Source organism: Bufo gargarizans, chromosome 6, assembly GCF_014858855.1.
Source record: "Bufo gargarizans isolate SCDJY-AF-19 chromosome 6, ASM1485885v1, whole genome shotgun sequence".
In the NCBI taxonomy this organism is placed as follows: domain Eukaryota; kingdom Metazoa; phylum Chordata; class Amphibia; order Anura; family Bufonidae; genus Bufo; species Bufo gargarizans.
In genome coordinates this window covers 34,554,061-34,577,551 of record NC_058085.1, presented here as the reverse complement: position 1 = coordinate 34,577,551, position 23,491 = coordinate 34,554,061, and the positions used below count along the sequence as shown (strand labels likewise).

General features: G+C 41.7%; 3 protein-coding genes across 3 annotated transcripts in view; 1 reads left to right on the top strand and 2 right to left on the bottom strand.

Annotated features, from left to right (window-relative positions):
• LOC122939925 (zinc finger protein 501-like) overlaps window positions 1–23,491 on the top strand; it is a 551,407-nt gene that overhangs the window by 373,934 nt on the left and 153,982 nt on the right. The window lies entirely within an intron of this gene.
• Window positions 1–23,491, bottom strand: part of LOC122941933 (gastrula zinc finger protein XlCGF66.1-like) — a 54,387-nt gene that overhangs the window by 19,963 nt on the left and 10,933 nt on the right. The gene's annotated exons all lie outside the window — the stretch shown is intronic.
• The window catches only part of LOC122941932, a 275,413-nt gene continuing 260,642 nt past the window's right edge, over window positions 8,721–23,491 (bottom strand). The window contains 5 exon segments of the mRNA XM_044299430.1: window positions 8,721–10,818; window positions 16,734–16,836; window positions 17,205–17,299; window positions 17,591–17,714; window positions 17,797–17,970. Of these exon segments, the coding sequence (XP_044155365.1) occupies window positions 9,725–10,818; window positions 16,734–16,836; window positions 17,205–17,299; window positions 17,591–17,714; window positions 17,797–17,970 (1,590 nt within the window). The 3' untranslated portion in view covers window positions 8,721–9,724.

Genomic DNA, 23,491 nt, shown 5'->3' with positions numbered 1-23,491 from the left:
AAGGGGCATAGATGCCCGTGATATGAACATAGTCCTTCCACTTTACAAATCGCTAGTCAGACCACACATGGAGTACTGTGTACAGTTCTGGGCTCCTGTAAACAAGGCAGACATAGCAGAGCTGGAGAGGGTCCAGAGGAGGGCAACTAAAGTAATAACTGGAATGGGGCAACTATAGTACCCTGAAAGATTATCAAAATTAGGGTTTTTCACTTTAGAAAAAAGACGACTGAGGGGAGATCTAATTACTATGTATAAATATATCAGGGGTCAGTACAGAGATCTCTCCCATCATCTATTTAGCCCCAGGACTGTGACGAGGGGGCATCCTCTGCGTCTGGAGGAAAGAAGGTTTGTACACAAACATAGACAAGTATTCTTTACAGTAAGAGCAGTGAGACTATGGAAGAGGGCCTAGATGTATTTCTGGAGTGTAATAGTATTATAGGCTATAGATACTAGAGAGGGGTCGTTGATCCAGGGAGTTAGTCTGATTGGAGTCCGGAAGGAATTTTTTTTATTCCCCTAAAGTGGGGAAAATTGGCTTCTACCTCACAGTTTTTTTTGCCTTCCTCTGGATCAACTTGCAGGATAACAGGCCGAACTGGATGGACAAATGTCTTTTTTCGGCCTTATGTACTATTTTACTATTAGTGGCTTTCTTAGGCCTCTTTCACACGGCCGTTGCGGAAACATGTGCGATTTTTGCACTCCTGTGAGAAAAATCGCATGTTTGGTACCCAAACCTGAACTTCTTCACAGAAGTTCAGGCTTGGGATTGTTATTCTGTAGATTGTATTATTTTCCCTTATAACATGGTTATAAGGGAAAATAATGGCATTCTGAATACAGAATGCATAGTAAAATAGCGCTGGAGGGGGTTAAATTTTTTTTACCTCACCTTAGTCCACTTGCTCGCGTAGCCGGCATCTCCTTCTGTCTTCATCTTAGCTTTGTGTAGCAACAGGACCTGTGGTGACGTCACTCCGGTCATCACATGATCCATCACCATGGTAAAAGATCATGTGATGGATCATGTGATGACTGTGACATCACCAAAGGTCCTTGTTGCTACACAAAGCTAAGATGAAGACAGAAGGAGATGCTGGCTACGCGAACAAGTGGACTAAGGTGAGTTAAATAATTTTATTATTTTTTTTAATCCCTCCGGCTCTATTTTACTATGCATTCTGTATTCAGAATGCTATTATTTTCCCTTATAACCATGTTATAAGGGAAAATAATAATGATCGGGTCTACATCCTGATCGTCTCCTATCAACCGTGTGTGAAAATTGCACCGCATCCGCACTTGCTTGCGGATGCTTGCGATTTTCACGCAACCCCATTCATTTCTATGGGGCCTGCGTTACGTGAAAAACGCAGAATATAGAGCATGCTGCGATTTTCACGCAACGCACAAGTGATGCGTGAAAATCACAGCTCATGTGAACAGCCCCATAGAAATGAATGGGTCGGTATTCAGTGCGGGTGCAATGCGTTCAACTCACGCATCGCATCCGCGCGGAATACTCGCCCCTTGTGAAAGGGGCCTTAGTCTTCACTGCCCCAGTTTAGCCTCAGGTGTGTGCATCAATCATACACCTTTTTCTTTCCCCTGACACATAGGGGTGTACATGGGCTCTGGCCGCAGTGAAACTTTGTCTTACCCCTCTTGTGATAAGAATTAGGTGGTCATTGATCTACATCATCATACATATCCACCCCTGACTCTCAAGACCTATTTATTAAAGTCCACTGTCACCAATATATATATATATATATATATATATATATATATATATTTTTAAGGGGTCTTATTTCCCTTCCTCTTTTCTATAATGAATTTTAATGCATACCTAATAAAATTGTAATTTTAGTGTCTTTATCCCATTTCCTATCATAAAGACGCAATACCTTGTCAATCACCATTTCCTGTGAATGCACCTGCCCGACCCCTTCCACCCCAGTGAAACGGCCTGCCTCTTCCTCTGCCTGTCATTTTCAAAATGAACCTGTGCCAAAGTCCCTAGAGAAGAGCAGTATTTGTGGAAGTAGGTATATCGCAGGCCTCAATCAGTATTTGATGGAAGCAGGTATATTGCACCCCTCAATCTGTATTTTGTGGAAGCAGGTATATCACACCCATCAATCAGTATTTCGTGGAAGCAGGTATATCGCACCCTTTCAATCAGTATTTTGTGGAAGCAGGTATATAGAACCCCTTAATCAGTATTTTGTGAAAGCAGGTATATCACACCGCTCAATCAGTATTTTGTCGAGGCAGGTATATAGAACCCTTAATCAGTATTTTGTGGAACTAGGTATATAGAACCCCTTAATCAGTATTTTGTGGAAGCAGGTATATCGCACCGCTCAATCAGTGTTTTGTCGAGGCAGGTATATAGAACCCTTAATTAGTATTTTGTGGAAGCAGGTATATAGAAACCCTTAATCAGTATTTTGTAGAAGCAGGTATATCGCACCACTCAATCAGTATTTTGTGGAAGCAGGTATATAAAACACCTGAATCAATATTTGGTGGAAGCAGGTATACCAAAACCCCTTAATCAGTATTTTGTGGAAGCAGGTATATCGCACCCCTCAATCTGTATTTTGTGGAAGCAGATATATAGAAACATAGAATGTGTCGGCAGATAAGAACCATTTGGCCCTTCTAGTCTGCCCAGTATACTAAATAATATGAATAGTCCCTGGCCCTATCTTATATGAAGGATGGCCTTATGCCTATCCCATGCATGCTTAAACTCCTTCACTGTATTTGCAGCTACCACTTCTGCAGGAAGGCTATTCCATGCATCCACTACTATCTAAGTAAAGTAATACTTCCTGATATTACTTTGAAACCTTTGCCCCTCTAATTTAAAACTATGTCCTCTTGTAGCAGTTTTTCTTCTTTTAAATATTCTCTCCTCTTTTCTATCATATCCCCTCTGTCTCATCTTTCTTCCAAGCTATACATGTCAAGGTCCTTTAACCTTTCCTGATACGTTTTATCCTGCAATCCATGTACTAGCTTAGTAGCTCTTCTCTGAACTCTCTCCAAAGTATCAATATCCTTCTGGAGATATGGTTTCCAGTACTGCGCACAATAATCCAAATGAGGTCTCACTAGTGCTCTGTAGAGCAGCATGAGCACCTCCCTCTTTCTACTGTTAATGCCTCTCCCTACACCCAAGCATTCTGCTAGCATTTGCTGCTGCTCTATGACATTGTCTGCCTAAATTTAAGTCTTCTGAAATAATGACCCCTATATCCCTTTCCTCAGATATTGAGGTTAGGACTGTATCACTGATTTTATATTTTGCTCTTGGGTCAGAATATCAAACCCCCTTAATCAGTATTTTGTGGAAGCAGGTATTTCGCACCCCTCAATCAGTATTTTGTGGAAGAAGGTATATTGCACCCCTGAATCAATATTTTGTGGAAGCAGGTATATCAAACCCCTTAATTAGTATTTTGTGGAAGCAGGTATATCACACCCCTCAATCAGTATTTTGTGGAAGCCGGTGTATCGCAGGCCTCAATCAATATTTCGTGGAAGCAGGTATATCCCACCCCTCAATCAGTATTTTGTGGAAGCAGGTATAAAGCAGGTATATCAAAACCCTTAATCAGTATTTTGTGGAAGCAGGTATATCGCACCCCTCAATCAGTATTTTGTGAAAGCAGGTATATCGCACTCCTCAATCAGTATTTTATATATATATATATACAGGGAGTGCAGAATTATTAGGCAAGTTGTATTTTTGAGGATTAATTTTATTATTGAACAACAACCATGTTCTCAATGAACCCAAAAAACTTATTAATATCAAAGCTGAATATTTTTGGAAGTAGCTTTTAGTTTGTTTTTAGTTTTAGCTATTTTAGGGGGATATCTGTGTGTGCAGGTGACTATTACTGTGCATAATTATTAGGCAACTTAACAAAAAACTAATATATACCCATTTCAATTATTTATTTTTACCAGTGAAACCAATATAACATCTCAACATTCACAAATAAACATTTCTGACATTCAAAAACAAAACAAAAACAAATCAGTGACCAATATAGCCACCTTTCTTTGCAAGGACACTCAAAAGCCTGCCATCCATGGATTCTGTCAGTGTTTTGATCTGTTCACCATCAACATTGCGCGCAGCAGCAACCACAGCCTCCCAGACACTGTTCAGAGAGGTGGACTGTTTTCCCTCCTTGTAAATCTCACATTTGATGATGGACCACAGGTTCTCAATGGTGTTCAGATCAGGTGAACAAGGAGGCCATGTCATTAGTTTTTCTTCTTTTATACCCTTTCTTGCCAGCCACGCTGTGGAGTACTTGGACGCATGTGATGGAGCATTGTCCTGCATGAAAATCATGTTTTTCTTGAAGGATGCAGACTTCTTCCTGTACCACTGCTTGAAGAAGGTGTCTTCCAGAAACTGGCAGTAGGACTGGGAGTTGAGCTTGACTCCATCCTCAACCCGAAAAGGCCCCACAAGCTCATCTTTGATGATACCAGCCCAAACCAGTACTCCACCTCCACCTTGCTGGCGTCTGAGTCGGACTGGAGCTTTCTGCCCTTTACCAATCCAGCCACTAGCCCATCCATCTGGCCCATCAAGACTCACTCTCATTTCATCAGTCCATAAAACCTTAGAAAAATCAGTCTTGAGATATTTCTTGGCCCAGTCTTGACGTTTCAGCTTGTGTGTCTTGTTCAGTGGTGGTCGTCTTTCAGCCTTTCTTACCTTGGCCATGTCTCTGAGTATTGCACACCTTGTGCTTTTGGCCACTCCAGTGATGTTGCAGCTCTGAAATATGGCCAAACTGGTGGCATCTTGGCAGCTGCACGCTTGACTTTTCTCAGTTCATGGGCAGTTATTTTGCGCCTTGGTTTTTCCACACGCTTCTTGCGACCCTGTTGACTATTTTGAATGAAACGCTTGATTGTTCGATGATCACGCTTCAGAAGCTTTGCAATTTTAAGAGTGCTGCATCCCTCTGCAAGATATCTCACTATTTTTGACTTTTCTGAGCCTGTCAAGTCCTTCTTTTGACCCATTTTGCCAAAGGAAAGTAAGTTGCCTAATAATTATGCACACTTGATATAGGGTGTTGATGTCATTAGACCACACCCCTTCTCATTACAGAGATGCACATCACCTAATATGCTTAATTGGTAGTAGGCTTTCAAGCCTATACAGCTTGGAGTAAGACAACATGCATAAAGAGGATGATGTGGTAAAAATACTCATTTGCCTAATAATTCTGCACTCCCTGTAGAACCCCTGAATCAATATTTGGTGGAAGCAGGTATATCGCACCCCTTAATTTGTATTTTGTGGAGGCAGGTGTATAGAACCCCTTAATCAGTATTTTGTAGAAGCAGGTATATCGCACCCCTCAATCAGTATTTTGTGGAAGCAGGTATATCAAACCCCTTAATTAGTATTTTGTGGAAGCAGGTATATCGCAACCCTCAATCAATTTTTGGGGCAACGGGTATATCACATCAGTTGCAAATAATTGTTCCAATAATGCTTGTCCCTCTATATACCTGCAGTATCGCAGCAGAACCGCACACAACTGCTGCACAATACAAATGCACTATAATATACTTTCTATGTTAGAAAGTATAATTATATCACACCCCTCAGTATATCATACCTATCGATAGCACACCTATACCAGTCCTTAAAAGGACTTTTGTCGCCCTATTAGCTAGTGTTTGGTTTCCCTAACAGTTTGTCCCTGCTCCACAAAAGCAACCTCTCCCTACACTGGCAAAACACAGAATGTAAAATGGCTACTACATCGGGTTCTGTTATAGGGTGGGTGTGTGTCCATGTGCTGAAATGTCTCAATTGGCTGTCCTGTCCCACCTGATGGATGTGTCATGGGTCAAAGTTCGGCGCAATGCAAAAGAATATGGCGCATGCGAACATCGCCATATGTTCGCATGATCAGCGAATCGTAATCGAACAAAGTTTGCCGGGCAAACCACAAGGCTAGCTCTACTTACCATCTTACCCGAGGAAGATTTTTGTGAAAGCACCTCCCCAGTACCAAAAGACGATGCATCCACCTCAAGATAGAATTACTGGTTAGCATCAGGACGATGAACCGGAGCAGCAGAGAAGGCCTGCTTTAAGGCTTTGAAAGCCAATTTAGCCTCAGCTTACCAATTCTTGGGATTTGCTCTTTTGTGGTCCAAGGTAGAGATGGGAGCTGTCAAGTACGAGAAGCAAGGGTCACAAACTGGCGATAGTAGTTGGCGAATCCCAGTAAGCTCTGGATTGTTTTTAAACCAGAAGGACAAGGCCACTTTAAAATATCTGACAGCCTCTCGGGATCCATCTGCAGGGCAATAACAGATATTATGTATCCTAGGAATAAAAGTGAAGACTGCTCAAAGATACATTTCTCGAACTTGTGGGGTAATTTATCATACTGGTGTAAATTAGAACTGGCTTAGTTGTCCATAGCAACCAATCAGATTCCACCTTTCATTTTTGACAGCTCGTTGGAAAAGGAAAGCTCGAATCTGATTGGTTGCTATGGTCAACTAAGCCAGTTCCACTTTACACCAGTTTGATAAATGACTCCATTGGTGTACAGACGATTTTCTCTTAACCGTTGAAGAACCTGACAAACCTGCCTCTGGTGAGTAGCCAAATCTGGAGAAAAAACTAAGATATCATCTAGGTACATCACAACACAGGAATAGAGCAATCTCTGAAGATGTAGTTTATGAATCTTGGAACACTGCAGGGGCATTGCCTAGCCCAAAGGGCATCACCAGATATTCATAGTGACCATCGAGGGTGCTAAAGGCAGTCTTCCACTCATCCCCCAGATAAATCCTGATCAGGTTGTAGGCCCCACATAGGTCTAATTTGGAGAATACTTGAGCTCCCCTGAGGTGGTCAAACAATTCAGGAATAAAAAGAAGAAGGCACTTATTTTTTACGGTGATCTTGTTAAGACCCCTGTAGTCGATGTATAGATCTATCTTTCTTCTTCACAAAGAACAAACATGAACCAGTCAGAGAGGAAGATTTGCGGATAAATCTTCTGTCGAGAATCTCCTTGAGTCTCTGCTGGTGACAGGGTATAGATGCGCCTCTAAGGATGCAAGGAACCTGGAACCAAGTCAATAGGGCAGTCATACAGCCTGTGAGAAGGTAGCATCTCAGCCTCTTTCAGAAGAAAGACATGAGGGGCCTGGGTGTATTTCTGGAGTGTAATAATATTACAGGCTATAGCTACTAGAGATGGGTCGTTGATCCAGGGAGTTATTCTGATTGCCTGATTGGAGTCGGGATGGCATTGTTTTACCCATAAGTGGGGAACATTGGCTTCTACCTCACAGTTTTTATTTTGCCTTCCTCTGGATCAACTTGCAGGATAACAGGCCGAACTGGATGGACTAATGTCTTTTTTCGGCCTTATATACTATCTTACTATGTTACAACCATACACAGCCACACATCTTCTGTTGTTCATCACTTTCCATACTGTACTGCTGCTGCCACTACTTGATCATGTTTCATACTGTGCTGCTGCTCTATAGTGAACTGAATATGATGACCGAATCAATAGAATTTCACCATAATCAAATTATGAAATTTGCTCATCTTTAAAGGGGTTTTCCGGGTTCAGTTTCACCCAGGCAGCCCCCCTGACAAGAGTGATATTCTCCCTTGCCCTGCGCTGGATCGTGCAGGGCAAGGGCTCTTTTATTTACAATAACACACTGCCAAGTGGAGGCTTCCGCCCAGCAGTGTGTTCGGTGACGTCACCGGCTCTGATGGGCGGGCTTTAGCGCTGCCCTAGCCATTTTACAGGTTATGGCAGCGCTAAAGTCTGCCCATCAGTGCCGGTGACGTCACCGGGCTCACTGCTGGCTGGAAGCCTCCGCCTGGCAGCCTAAGGAACTCCAGAAAATGCCTTTGCCGTGCGCGATTCAGCATATGGCAAAGGAGAGCATTAGAGCAATAAATAGGAAGTTGGCTATTTATTGTCTTCAGTTGTAGCTGTAAAAAGTGAAATGCCATTTCAGTAGATTTAAGATGGATAAGTTGGGGAAAGAGGCCAGTGGGTAGGTTGAGGGCTTTGCAGGTGCCGCTTATTTGACCAATTAGCTTTTATTGGGAATATTTGACTTTGCGACTCCAGAAGCAAACACCTTTACTAGATGGATGGCCTTTATACACATAGGTATTTGTTCTTAAATATTTAGATGCAGTGGGTTCAGAATATAATTCTTACTCCTTCTATATTAGCTTGGCCAAGTAAGGTTATCCCATTAGTTCAAAATATAGGGTAATTGAAGTCAGTGCACTGTAAGATCTATAATCAACCTCATGTGTTGTACTGCAAGTCTATTTATCAGGCGATACAGAAAGAGTGGGCATTAACTCAGTTTTTGGTTGTGATTCGCTGCAGGGGTCACAGGGTCAGGTGTTGGGAAATCATCACTCCTGAAGCAAACAGAGAATGGCAGGGACTGATCAGCTTCAGAATAGAAGTGGGGAGCAGTGAGGTTAGTATGGTTGTTTTATTTAATTTATGTTTACAATGCTGAGCCATGTTAAAGAACTTTTTCTATGGACAACTCTCTTATTGTGAAATATTGTATGTGCATGGTTGATACAACGGTGCGTTATCTGGAGTCTTGAACAAAGTCTTAAAGAAAATACATTTAGTGGTAATTGCATATAATTTTAATTTTTCTTACAGTGGATTTTGGGCTACAGGAGTAAATGGGCTTACTCAATGCTAACGGAATAAATTATTTACAGAGCAGTGATAATAGATATATAGTTATATCATACAAAGTAAAGAAACAGATGCTGGTAAGCTCTCATTACGCACCAATGCTCATCTGGTATGGCTAGAAGTTTAGAAGTGGTAGAAACTAAAATAGCCAAAATTAGAGATCAATTAATCACCACATACCTGCATAGTAATCAAATGACTTTTAAGATGTGCGCTTGCCTGCTGTTTTAAACATACTTTCCTCTATCTCAATCAGTGGCCTCATTACACAGAGACATTCCTGCTTTTACTTTATGCAAATGGCCTGCTTGGAGCAACAAGGGCCTCACCATTGCTCCTTGTAGCAACTAAAGCTCCACTCCCATTGGCTGTTGGCTGCACCCCTCAGCTCGGGAATCAGTGCATGCACAGTTCAGCCCTGATGCTTGTCAAGGCTAAGGACATCTGTACTAAGTATCTGTGGCAAGCATCAGGGCTGTACTGCGCATGCACTGATTTTCAGTGTCAGTGCACGTGCAAGAACACAGCCCCAGGTGAAATTACATCTCCCATGCCAGGCCCTGGTGCTGGAAGCTTGGTGAGGGGCATCCAAAAGCCAAATGGAGCGGAGCTTTAGGTGCTAGGATGTGCAACGTTGATGCATTTGTTGCACCAAACAAGTCATTTGCATAAAATAAAAGCAAGAATTTGGAAGTGGAACACTAATCAAGACGGTGGAAAGTGTGTTTAAATCAACAGGCAAGCGGATATCTGAACCCTTCCATACAGTAGTCATAATTTAATTATTTTCCACGCGTATAAAATATGGATTTACTTTGACTGTAACTATTTTATTTTTCCCAAGTAGAATTTGTTAATAAATTTAAGTGCTTTCCTGAGGAGTTTTGATGTGCAAGATGATGGGATTTGTGGGTAAAACATTTCTCACATTCTTAGCATAAAAATGACTTTTCTCTTGCGTGAATTTTCTCATGTTTAGCAAGCTTATATTTGTCTATGAAACATTTCCCACATTCTGTACAGGAAAATGGCTTCTCCCCTGTGTGAATTTTTTGATGCATAACAAGAGCTGACTTCCGGTTAAAGCATTTCCCACATTCTGAACATGAAAATGGCTTCTCCCCTGTGTGAATTCTGTGATGTGCAAGAAGATCTGATTTCTGGATAAAACATTTCCCACATTCTGAACATGAAAATGGCTTTTCCCCTGTGTGAATTCTCTGATGTCTAACAAGTTCTGATTCAAAGCTATAATGTTTCCCACATTCTGAACATGAAAATGGCTTTTCCCCTGTGTGAATTCTCTGATGTCTAACAAATTCTGATTCAAAGCTATATTGTTTCCCACATTCTGAACATGAAAATGGCTTCTCCCCTGTGTGAATTCTGTGATGTGCAAGGAGATCTGATTTCTGGGTAAAACATTTCTTACATTCTGAACATGAAAATAGCTTTTCCCCTGTGTGAATTTTCTGATGTCTAACAAGTTCTGATTCAAAGCTATATTGTTTCTCACATTCTGAACATGAAAATGGCCTTTTCCCTGTGTGAATTCTCTGATGTCTAAGAAGAGTTTTTTTGAGAGAAAAACATTTATCACATTCTGAACATGAATATGGCTTTTCCCCTGTATGAATTCTGTGATGTGCAAGGAGATCTGATTTCTGGGTAAAACATTTCCCACATTCTGAACATGAAAATAGCTTTTCCCCTGTGTGAATTCTCTGATGTCTAAGAAGAGTTTTTTTGAGAGCAAAACATTTATCACATTCTGAACATGAAAATGGCTTCTCCCCTGTGTGAGTTGTTTGATTATGTCTTCTGTATCTTTTGTTTTGCTTAACAGTTTGTGATGAATTTAAAGAGCGGAACTGTTTTAAAGGATCAGATGATAGGTTCTTGGTATAAATTATGGAGGATATATCTGAGATAATGATTTCATTTGTATCTTCTGTTACATCATAATTATTTGCTTTTAAATCTGAAGATTTAGGATTCTCTTCTGAACTCCTGGAGGTACAGTAACCTGCCAAAAATAAAGTAATTTTATTATTAATAAATATCAGAACCTTACAGATATTTTATAAAATTTATATATTGTGAGGATTTACTCTGGTAGGCAGGGTAAGCGGACGCAGTACAGAGGCAAAACAAGTTCGTAAATCAAAATGTCAGTGTTTATTCACACAAAAAGCAAAAGAAAAATGACTCATTACAGTCTTGGTGTTAATTCACACAATGAAAAGTCCATAGAACAGACACATCACCTTGCTAGCTGTTTGTCACGGGTGAAGTTGCAGATAGCTGGAACTTATAAATAAACGACTGACTGGCTTGATCCCAAACTAAGGAGTATATAGGTGAACCCTATAAAACCCTAAGAGCTCTCCCTGACTGCTATGCACATGCAAGGGTCTCAATGGTAGACGATTGCATGCCCACGTACTGCACTTAATATGGACAGAGTCAGGGTCACCTAGAATCAAGCCAGCAAGGAAACACAATAACGGAAAACACTTATCTGAGCAACCAGCAGCCTCCAGCAGTAAACACTTCATTCAGGAAGTAGTATAAACAGCAAAGTGAGGCAGTATGGGAGGGAATATAAAGGAAGACGATTAGTCTAAATAAGTGACACCTGGCAGAAGGAAAGGAGATGACAAAGTGAAAGCAAAACAAAGAACGTCATACCAGAGGTAGAGAAGAACGTCTGTCAGACCTTCTTACAGAACTGGCGGTGACACTGTTTTATCCCTGGCAGTCCATAGCAGGCTTTAGGGGGCCTGTTTCCCAGCGTGCAGCCCTCGTGCGGCTCTCAACCTTCCAGCACAGCACCATGCTTCAGATCCCAAAACAGAGACTCAGCTGCTGAGCCCAGCTGCCTATTTAAAGTACAGCCAGGTGCTGCCAAAACCCGGACCGGCACTAAGCCCATGATGTTTATTTATTTTTTTATTGGTTAAGTATTTTTATTTTAAGGAAAGGGGGGGTCATTTGAACTTATGTTTTTTATATTTGTACAAACTTTTTTTAAGTCACCTTGGGTGACAATAACTGGCAATCATTAGATTGCCCATTGTGTTCATTGATGGCTAAAAAAACAGCATTGTACTCTACATTTGGAATATATCAATACAATGCTGCCACCTAGTGGCCTGTATTGGTATATTCCTGAAATAGGCACCGAAGCCTGCTTGAGGCTTCGGTGTATTTCAGCGAAGTAACAGGCTCCCCGATCTCAGCCAGGGAACGCTGTTACTGGAGCAGAAGTGCGCAATTTCCGCTTCCAGACTGCTCAGATGCCGTGGTCACATTTGACCACGGCATCTGAAGGGGAAAATGTATGCGATCAGCCATGTGCCGCAAGCGGGCACCATGTTTAAAGACCGGCCAGATGACTTAGACGTACGTCATCGAGCGTGAAAGATCAAAGATTAGTAGATCATGACAGTAGTTTAGCTGGCTGTTCTTTTGTAGTTTTCTATCTGGGTTTGAAGCAAGCATCTTCATAGGTTCACATACCAATGTGCCTACCACCAGTGTTCTCTAGGGAAATGCTCAGTGGAGAATCATAAAGAGACCTTTGAGACAGTGCAATTAGTTGGTGTTTGTCTCACATACGACTGCTACATGCACTTTACCACAGAGCTGGGCAGAGAAGAGGATTAATATGGTCTTGTATGAAGAAGTCATTACTTTGGAGCAAGTTTAAAGGGAATCTATCACCACAATTTGACATTATAGACCGCTTATATAGCGCTGTAGCATAACTATACACGAGTCAAATGCCCAGGCCGCTCTGCCTTCTTCTTAGATAACTCCTCCCAGCCTCTTGCTTGGTCCTCCCTGTAAGCCTCTTGCGTCATCCAGTGTACTGGCCGAGATCCGACGAGTGCACAGTTCACCGCCGGCAGGATCTCGTTCAGTACACTGGATGACGCAAGAGCCTTACAGGGCGGGCTAAGCAACAGGCTGGGGAGGGGTTATCTAAGAAGGCAGAGCCGCCTGGGCACTTACAGCCCGAACGCTGCCCCTGGGCACTTGTGAGCCCTCCTTTACATATGAACAAAACAGCGATTTTGCCTCTGTTAAACTTCAGAACAACACAACAAAGGTACTATTTGACTCATGTATAGAGTATAGTTATGCTACAGCGCTATGTAAGCTGTCTATAATGTCAAATTGTGGTGACAGACTCCCTTTAAGGCTAGGTTCGCACAAGCATCTTTCTATTTTTTTTTACAATTTTTTAAAAGAAGCTAGAATTGGAAATAAAAATAGGAAAATTGCTTTATGCCCGATCCTCCCTTAACTTGTCTCTAAACCTAGCATCCCGTAATGTATGGCAAGAGAAGTTAAACATAAAAAATAGGATATCCCCAAAGGATGCCATCTTTAATGAATTTAGAGCAGAGAGGACTATCTTCTCAACTGGTTTATAAATGTCGAGACACCCAATACTATCAGAACTGGAAAGGACAATGCAAATGGCCTTCTTATGAGTCACATTCTTCCAAATCCGGAAACGAAACATGTACCGGCTACCCATGGAAACATTTATTGGCATGTCCTCCAGGATGAGGAGGCCCAAGAGGAGACCAACGAGGAGCGGCAATAGAAAACGATTGGTAAATATTTTTTCACACAATTTTGCCCCAACTCAACTATCTGTATTACAGAAAGGACTCTAATTTTGCATTACACAAGGTTTGAACAGTTTCTTACTTGAAACAGGCGATTTAGCGGTTTTACCATAATATTTAAGGACAACAAATCCAATAGAACCTTCTATGGGGAAAGAAGGGATATATGACCAATAACACCGTCATTTGAATCCCTGCATCTCTGTAGCAAGAGCTTGTTTGTACTCCCTTAAATGGCACAACCATTCAAAACATATGTTTCCGTGTCCAGTCAGAGATCTCGGACATAATGTCATGAAATCAACATGGACAGTTGGCATACAAATAATCTGTTCAACTAAAAACAATGTCATTAGGGAGCTTGTCAAATAGCAGAAATATAATTATTAAGCCCACAGACAAAAGTGGAGGGATCGTGATAATCCATAAAAAAGCACACACAGATGAAGTATGATCACATTTGTCAGACTCTTCCACTTGTGAATGATGTTCTGTAGATCCCACTCCCCATATTTCAAAAAGGAGATTATGCTAAATAGTTCCACAGGGGTGATTGGATCTAAGGAAATTACATTATTGACTAAACAGCACCCTGTTAGTCCATTTTTGTTTTTAGAAAAAAATTGTCATCCTCTTCTAGATGATTGTCTTTTGGTCATGTTTGATGTAAACAGTCTATATATTTCCATTGATCGCCACAGGGGTCTTGAGACAAGTGCACATATCTTAGCATCACAATTTCCTCTAGAAGCACCACAACAGGAGTCCTGCCTAACTCCCCTGCAGATAGTCCTAGAGGAAAACATCTTCCTCTTTGGAGATGACTTCAGTCAATGACAGGGTACCGTAATGGGGTTTAACGTGGCCCCCCCTTATGCAAATACATAAATGATAAGGATTTCATATACCCTTATGATCTTTTCAAACAGCATGCAGTAATTTGTTTACGATTATAACATTTTCTACATATGGAGGGGCCCAAGATCATCATCAGGGCACTTCAACAGTTTTTAAATAACATCCAACCTGAACTGTGTTTCACTATAAACAAGAGCAGGGAAAGCATCAGTTTTCTAGAGCCTAAATTATTATGAGAGGAGGACACAACCATTGACTTGTATAGCAAACTAACAGATCTCAATAATTTACAACAGTTGCAACAGTTGAGTCTTGCCTTACACTCTGATTCATCTAGCGTTATAAAACCAACCACTAAAAGCAAGAAAAAAAAAATTCTCACTATTTCCAATACAAAATTACCGATATTCTACTATTTGCCTAAAATTTACAAATCCCTGAATAATCCCCCAGGCCTCTCTATCATTTGGGAATAAACTATTTCCTACCACCTTTCTCTCTATATAGATCTCTTTTTACAGGAATATGTCAGCAAAAGGGCATGTGGCTGACCTGTTACATGTGTGCTTGGCAGCTGCAGGCATCTGTTTTGGTCCCATGTTCATATGTGCTTGCATTGCTGAGAAAAATAGAATTTTAATATATGCCAATGAGCCTATGGAAGCAACAAGGGCGTTGCTGTTACACATAGAGGCTCAGCTCTCTCTATAATGGCCGCGCTCCCTGCACTTTGACTTTAGGGCCAGGCGTAATGAGGTCTTCACTGCCTGGCCCTGTCAATCAAAGTGGAAGTTGCAGAGAGAGGAGAGCCTCTAGGTGTAACAACAATGCCTCCGTTGCTCCTAGAGGCTTTTTTGCATATAGTAAAACTTGTCACTTTGTCAAGGGCAGTTTCTGTAGAAGGTAGGGTGCAGAAACCAGATTGTAATGGATCAAGGAGAGAGTGAGGAGAACATTACCCTGTCTATTGGCCTGCCTGACCAAGTAACACAATGACACACTGACTTCTCTAAAAACTGTCAATTAATTGATCTATTTATTGTCTTCTCCTCACTGTGAAACACACTATCCGTCTGACTGTAAACTAGTTGCACGCTGCGTTTACAAGATCTTCATCTGCCAGACGTCCTATCCCTGTATAAAAGCCCAGAAAATACATGCCTTGCCTGGGTTGTATATACTGCCTATGACACAACCACCGCCTATTCATCACTGTATCACACTTATGGTCCCTCATGATGGGCTGAGGCTGACTACATAGTATTCTGGGCAAACCCACTGGGGAACTGCCCAAGATCATGTAATCCTCCATCATCTTCTCTGTCTTCTGATCTTTAAAATGGCGGGCGTTATTTTGAGCGATATTCGCAACCAGAATCCCACAAGTTTCACATTCGCTGAAAACGAAAGATTTGGGGAATTTCATAAAGAATTTGATGTATCAATTATTACAGTGCCCAGAAATATAATCAAAATGGGGTTATTTAGGTAGGAAAAATATGGCTGAGGGGAGATCTAATAACTATGTATAAATATATCAAGGGTCAGTAAAGAGATCTCTCCCATCATCTATTTATGCTCAGAACTGTTACAATCTAGGGGAAAGAAGGTTTGTACACAAATATAGAAGAGGATACTTTACGGGAAGAGAAGCGAGACTATGGAACTCTCTGCCCGAGGATGTGGTGATGGTGAGTACAATAAGAGTTCAAGAGGGGCCTGGATGTATTTCTGGAGTGTAATAATATTACAGGGTATAGTTACTAGATTTCTGAGAAGGGGAGTTGATCCAGGAAGCAATTCTGATTGACACATTTGGAGTTGGGGAAGATTTCACCTCCCATCATTATTCTGGGCTGTACTGGGAGAGTTGTCATGCCGACGAGCCTATCCCCGGCCGCTGGACTGGTCAGTGTGACTGGAAACCTAGCCAATCAGGTTTCTGACTCTGTATCCAATCCCAGAGTTTGGAGGGGGATTTAAAACAGCTGATTTCAAATCAACTTTGCATTTCTATACAGGAATCTATACTATGTGACTTACATGACTTTTTGGCTTGTTTTTGGCTGCTATTTCTATATATATCTATTCTATTCTCCCGCTCACTGACTCTGGCTTGTCTCTGGATTAATCTCCTGTCTACTGCATTCATCATGTCTGTCCCTCCTGGTTTTTCCCTGCTTGATTTTTACCTCTCTGGTCATTCTGAAGATTAAAAAAAAAAGTTTTTTAAGGGTTTCAAACTTTGCACGATCATGGGCTGAACTAGCCTTACAAATTTACTATATTATAGCATAACACTATCACATTTGTATTTTTAGATGAATCAGTAACTATACAGTTGAAACATAACACAAACCTTAAAATTCTATATAAAATCATTGTCTCCCGTGAATGAGTAGAATCTACTTCTCTGCTTTATTTAGTGGTTACTACTCACCTGGGCGGTTATCTGTAGGAATGTCCTCTATCCTCTGCTCCTCACCTCTCACATATGTCTCTGTAACATATATAGTGTTCAGATCTTCACCCGGATTCACAAGCTGTGAAATAAATATTGTAAAAATCATCAGATGGTTGGAGAAGTTGTGTGGAATGTTTTATATCACCAGAAAAGATCAGTAATTGGAATGACAACCAAACATAACCGGACAGCAGGAGCTATCTGACCCAAATATCTGCCGGTGGTGGTGGTTCCTTATTCCGACCAGCAGTCTCTATAACCAGAAAATTGTGAGAAGATCCAGACAACATGAAATGTCAATGACCACCTGTAATTCAGCCATCGCCACCCTTCTTATTATACAAGGATAAAACATAATTCTGGTCGATAAAACAAGACTGAACACAAGAACTTCACAGCCTTCTACAGATCATAGGATACATTTCATGAGACCTTATCTCCATCTACCTGATCATTCTGTGGGACATTGCGATGTTCTTCTGAACCATCCTGTGGAAGAAGAGGACTGGGACATCTCTCCGGTGTTCTTCTCTCTTCCTTAACTGTAGGAAACACATTCAGTGACTGAATTCATTCCTTACATACAGATAATGAAAAGACGTGTGTATATAGTCATGTCCAGTGTCAAAATGATCCTCTAGTGGGCGCACACATTGATCCCATAGTGGGCCCCCAAAGTCCAGGAAAAAAAATACTTTTGGAGCTGTCTTTCAAGACAATAAATTGCCACTAGGGTCTATTTCCTTAAATCAAAACCTTTTTGATGATATGTAGGTTGGGCCCCAAGAATTATTTTCTGTTGTGAGCCCAAGGTACCTGGTCATGTCTATTACCTGGTGTTGTAAGGGGCCGGTGATCCCCCATCATTACATCCTTGTACAGATCTTTGTGTCCTTCTAAATACTCCCACTCCTCCATGGAGAAATAGATGGTGACATCCTGACACCTTATAGGAACCTGACAACACAATGATACAGTCATCACCCAGATCCCTTCATAGCATTCCTGTATAATGTCCCAGCATTCCCAGCAGTGTCACCTCTTCAGTCAGTAGCTCAATGATCTTGTTGGTGAGTGGTACGATCTTCTCTCTGTTGATTTCCTCAAGGATCAGGGGGTGAGGTGGAGGCCCTATTATTGGTCTCAGGGTTCTTCCCCATCCTTCAGACACAGGGGCCTGACAGCACCCACTAGAGGTCTTCTTCACTATTGTGTAGTCCTGGTTACGGAGAGACACAGTAATAAATATCACTCCACACATCTCCAGAGTCCCTCACCTCTCCAGTCATGTCAATCTGTTAGTAACATAGATAAGATTATGTAATGTGACATCATCAGAATCTCTCACCTCTCCAGTAAGCCGGAAGAGGATCTCTAGGGTGAGGCTTATTAGACTCTCCACCATTTTGTCCCTGTCCCTATCCATCCTTGACAGTTAAATAAGGAGAAGGATCTTATATAGAAGATCTCCACTGAGCAGATCCTATATTGTAGGAACCTGAATGGAAAGAAGATGAGACGATGGAAAATCCTACAAAATTCCATGTAAAATACAATTACTGGAGATAATAAGAGGAGACTTCATTAACTTTGATTTTCTCAACACTACTTGTCTACTAAAACCCGGATTGTTATTGGTTAACATTTCTTATAAATCACTCTGCGTCTACCTTACTTTTATGCCATGACTTGGGTTGAACGAAAAATTTGATTTCACATGAAGCCGAAATCCCCTGTGCTTCGTGGTAATGAATACATTTTCTCTGAAATTGAGGTAAAAAAAACTTCATCTCATCCATTTAAGCACGAAGAGGTCGCCATAGCCATCTTGATGGAAGATCCCGCATGAAATCATATGACGTCACCACGCCGGCCATCGTGATGACATCATCACGCACCGTGAAAGATTTTGCGCGGTGTCTTCAATCAAGATGGCCACTTGCCGGACTCTTCTCACTCAAAATGGATAAGGTAAGTATTTTTATTATTATATTTTACCGGATTAACCCCTGAAAGCCCTCACTATTATTTTCAGATGCCACAATCAGCGATGAACACGGCATCTGAGGGGTTCAATGACATGGGGGTGGTGCAATTGTCATTCCCTATTATTGCGTCCGCTATTTACAAAGAAATGCGCTTCCTGACGAAGTAATTTGTCACAAAGCTAATTTCTTTGTGAAATTTGGTAAAGCAGCAAATTTTTTTTTTTTTGCTGAAGACTAGCCATGACTAAGCCCCAGAAAGGTCGAAATGTGTAGAATTTTCACAGTTGTTTGTATGTGGGTTTTAAGCCCTTGAAGACCCCTAAACATGGCGCTCGCACGTGAAGCAGGCGCCATTGCCTCCGGGTTTCTGCTATTTTAAATGCACATGTATGCACTCAGCCACAAGTCTGATTGCATACATTTTCCCTTTCAGATGCCGCAGTCAAATGTGACCACGGCATCTGATCAGTCCAGAAGCGGAAGCCGCGCGCTTCCTCTCTGGTAACAGCGTTCCACAGGCTGAAATCGAGGAACCTGTTACATTGAACTAATAGACCAAAGCCTCAAGCAGGCTTCAGAGTCTATTAGAGGAATATACCAATACAGGCCACTAGTTGGCAGCACTGTACTGTTATATTGAAAATGGTGATCAATGATGGCTATATAGACATTAATGAACACAATGGGCAATCTAATGAATGCCAGTTATAGTCACCTAGGGTAAAAAAGGTAATTAGAAAAAAAGTAAAAAAGGTTTTTATAAATATAAAAAAATTTATATAAAAGTTCAAATCACCCCCCTTTCCTTAAAATAAAAATACTTAACCAATAGAAAAATAAACATCATGGGCATCGCCGCGTGCAAAAACGCCCATACAATAAAAATATAATAATATTAATGGACATACAGAAAATGGCGTAATGGAAAAATTAATAAAAACAGCCAATTTGCCACTTTTTGTCACTTCAACTCTTCACTTCATCTTTTTTTTATAAAAGGTGATAAAAAAAGTCACACACACACTTCAAATTGGTATCACTGAAAAATACAGATTGCTTCGCAAAAAATGAGTCCTCTCACAGCCCTGTACACATAACTACAAAAGAAGTTATAGGGGACAAAATATAGTGCGATACATTTTTTTTTGTATCAGGGCTTCAGACTAAAAAAAATATCAAGGAGCTCCTAACCTGAAAAATTTAGGAGCCAAATTTAAATTGTTAGTCGCCCTATTTAAAATACATATAATTACGGTATAATAAAAAATTTTTTAAAAAACACACACGTCTTACCTAGGGTTGTCACGATACCAAAATTTTGACTCAATTTTGATACCATAAAAAAGTATTGCGATATTCGATACCACGTGAAAAAAATAAAAAACACCAAAAAAGCAGCGTGCATTCCAGATTTTATGGAATGTCTGGACCATAATAGAACAGTCCTAACCTAATTTTTGTCGGGACAAGGTGACTAAAAAATTCCAAATTGCATGTTTTACATTTTTTTTTCTGTTACGGCGTTCACCGCATAGGAGCTATTTTTTTTATATTTTAATAGTTCGCACTTTTTCAGGTGTGGTGATATATAAACAATAAAAAAAAATTACATATTTTATATGTAAAATTGGGCATGGGGGTGATTCAAACTAATTTTTTTTTTTTTTTTACTTTTTATTTAATAACTATTTTCCCCCCTTGGGGCTAGAACCTGGGATCTTTCGTCCCTTGTCCTATTCACCCTGATAGATCTCTATTAGGGTGAATAGGACTTCACACTCTCCCTGCTGCTCTGTGCTTTGTGCACACAGCAGCAGGGAGCAGACTATGGCAGCCAGGGCTTCAGTAGTGATGAAACAGCCAATTTTTCAAATCGGAAAATCCAAGTGATTCTGAGATTGACCACAACTGCTCAATAACATGATGCTCAATCTATTTTGGATTTATTTATGGAACAAAAAATCAGAAATTTATAAAAAAAAAAAAAAAAAATTTAAATTTCAAAAATTTTTAATGTTCTGCTTTTAACCACCTCCGGACCGCCTAACGCGCCGATGCGTCCGGAAGGTGGTTGCTTTTCTCCTCCTGGACGCATATACGCGTCATCTCGCGAGACGCGAGATTTCCTGTGAACGCGCGCACACAGGCGCGCGCGCTCACAGGAACGGAAGGTAAGCGAGTGGATCTCCAGCATGCCAGCGGCGATCGTTCGCTGGCAGGCTGGAGATCCGAATTTTTTAACCCCTAACAGGTATATTAGACGCTGTTTTCATAACAGCGTCTAATATACCTCCTACCTGGTCCTCTGGTGGTCCCTTTTGTTAGGATCGACCACCAGAGGACTCAGGTAGGTCAGTACAGTCGCACCAAACACTACACTACACTACACCCCCCCCCCCGTCACTTATTAACCCCTTATAAACCCCTGATCACCCATGATCACCCCATATAAACTCCCTGATCACCCCCCTGTCATTGATCACCCCCCTGTCAGGCTCCGTTCAGACGTCCGTATGATTTTTACGGATCCACGGATACATGGATCAGATCCGCAAAACGCATACGGACGTCTAAATGGAGCCTTACAGGGGGGTGATCAATGACAGGCGGGTGATCACCCATATACACTCCCTGATCACCCCCTGTCATTGATCACCCCCCTGTCATTGATCACCCCCCTGTAAGGCTCCATTCAGACGTCCGCATGATTTTTACGGATCCATGGATAGGATCCGCAAAAACACATGCGGACGTCTGAATGGAGCCTTACAGGGGGGTGATCACCCATATACACTCCCTGATCACCCCCTGTCATTGATCACCCCCCTGTAAGGCTCCATTCAGACGTCCGCATGATTTTTACGGATCCATGGATACATGGATCGGATCCACAAAACACATGCGGACGTCTGAATGGAGCCTTACAGGGGGTGATCAATGACAGGCGGGTGATCACCCATATACACTCCCTGATCACCCCCCTGTCATTGATCACCCCCCTGTAAGGCTCCATTCAGACGTCCGCATGTTTTTTGTGGATCCGATCCATGTATCCATGGATCCCTAAAAAATCATGCGGATGTCTGAATGGAGCCTTACAGGGGGGGTGATCAGTGACAGGGGGGTGATCACCCTGATCACCCCCTGTCATTGATAACCCCCCTGTAAGGCTCCATTCAGACGTCCGCATGTTTTTTGTGGATCCGATCCATGTATCCATGGATCCCTAAAAAATCATGCGGATGTCTGAATGGAGCCTTACAGGGGGGGTGATCAGTGACAGGGGGGTGATCACCCTGATCACCCCCTGTCATTGATAACCCCCCTGTAAGGCTCCATTCAGACGTCCGCATGTTTTTTGTGGATCCGATCCATGTATCCATGGATCCGTAAAAAATCATGCGGATGTCTGAATGGAGCCTTACAGGGGGTGTGATCAGTGACAGGGGGGTGATCACCCTGATCACCCCCTGTCATTGATAACCCCCCTGTAAGGCTCCATTCAGACGTCCGCATGTTTTTTGTGGATCCGATCCATGTATCCATGGATCCGTAAAAAATCATGCGGATGTCTGAATGGAGCCTTACAGGGGGTGTGATCAGTGACAGGGGGGTGATCACCCTGATCACCCCCTGTCATTGATAACCCCCCTGTAAGGCTCCATTCAGACGTCCGCATGTTTTTTGTGGATCCGATCCATGTATCCATGGATCCGTAAAAAATCATGCGGATGTCTGAATGGAGCCTTACAGGGGGTGTGATCAGTGACAGGGGGGTGATCACCCTGATCACCCTGATCACCCCCTGTCATTGATAACCCCCCTGTAAGGCTCCATTCAGACGTCCGCATGTTTTTTGTGGATCCGATCCATGTATCCATGGATCCGTAAAAAATCATGCGGATGTCTGAATGGAGCCTTACAGGGGGGTGATCACCCTGATCACCCCCTGTCATTGATCACCCCCCCCCCTGTAAGGCTAAATTCAGACATTTTTTTGGGCACAAGTTAGCGGAAATTTTTTTTTTGTTTTTGTTTTTTCTTACTAAGTCTCATATTCCACTAACTTGTGTCAAAAAATAAAATCTCCCATGGACGCACCATACCCCTCACGGAATCCAAATGCGTAAACATTTTTAGACATTTATATTCCAGACTTCTTCTCACGCTTTAGGGCCCCTAAAAAGCCAGGGCAGTATAAATACCCCACGTGACCCCATTTCGGAAAGAAGACACCCCAAGGTATTCGCTGAGGGGCATATTGAGTCCATGAAAGATTGAAATTTTTGTCCTAAGTTAGCGGAAAGTGAGACTTTGTGAGAAAAAAACAAAAAAAATCAATTTCCGCTAACTTATGCAAAAAATAAAAAATTTCTAGGAACTCGCCAGGCCCCTCATTGAATACCTTGGGGTGTCTTCTTTCCAAAGTGGGGTCACATGTGGGGTATTTATACTGCCCTGGCTTTTTAGGGGCCCGAAAGTGTGAGAAGAAGTCTGGGATCCAAATGTCTAAAAATGCCCTCCTAAAAGGAATTTGGGCCCCTTTGCGCATCTAGGCTGCAAAAAAGTGTGACACATCTGGTATCGCCGTACTCAGGAGAAGTTGGGGAATGTGTTTTGGGGTGTCATTTTACATATACCCATGCTGGGTGAGAGAAATATCTTGGTCAAATGCCAACTTTGTATAAAAAAATAGGAAAAGTTGTCTTTTGCCAAGATATTTCTCTCACCCAGCATGGGTATATG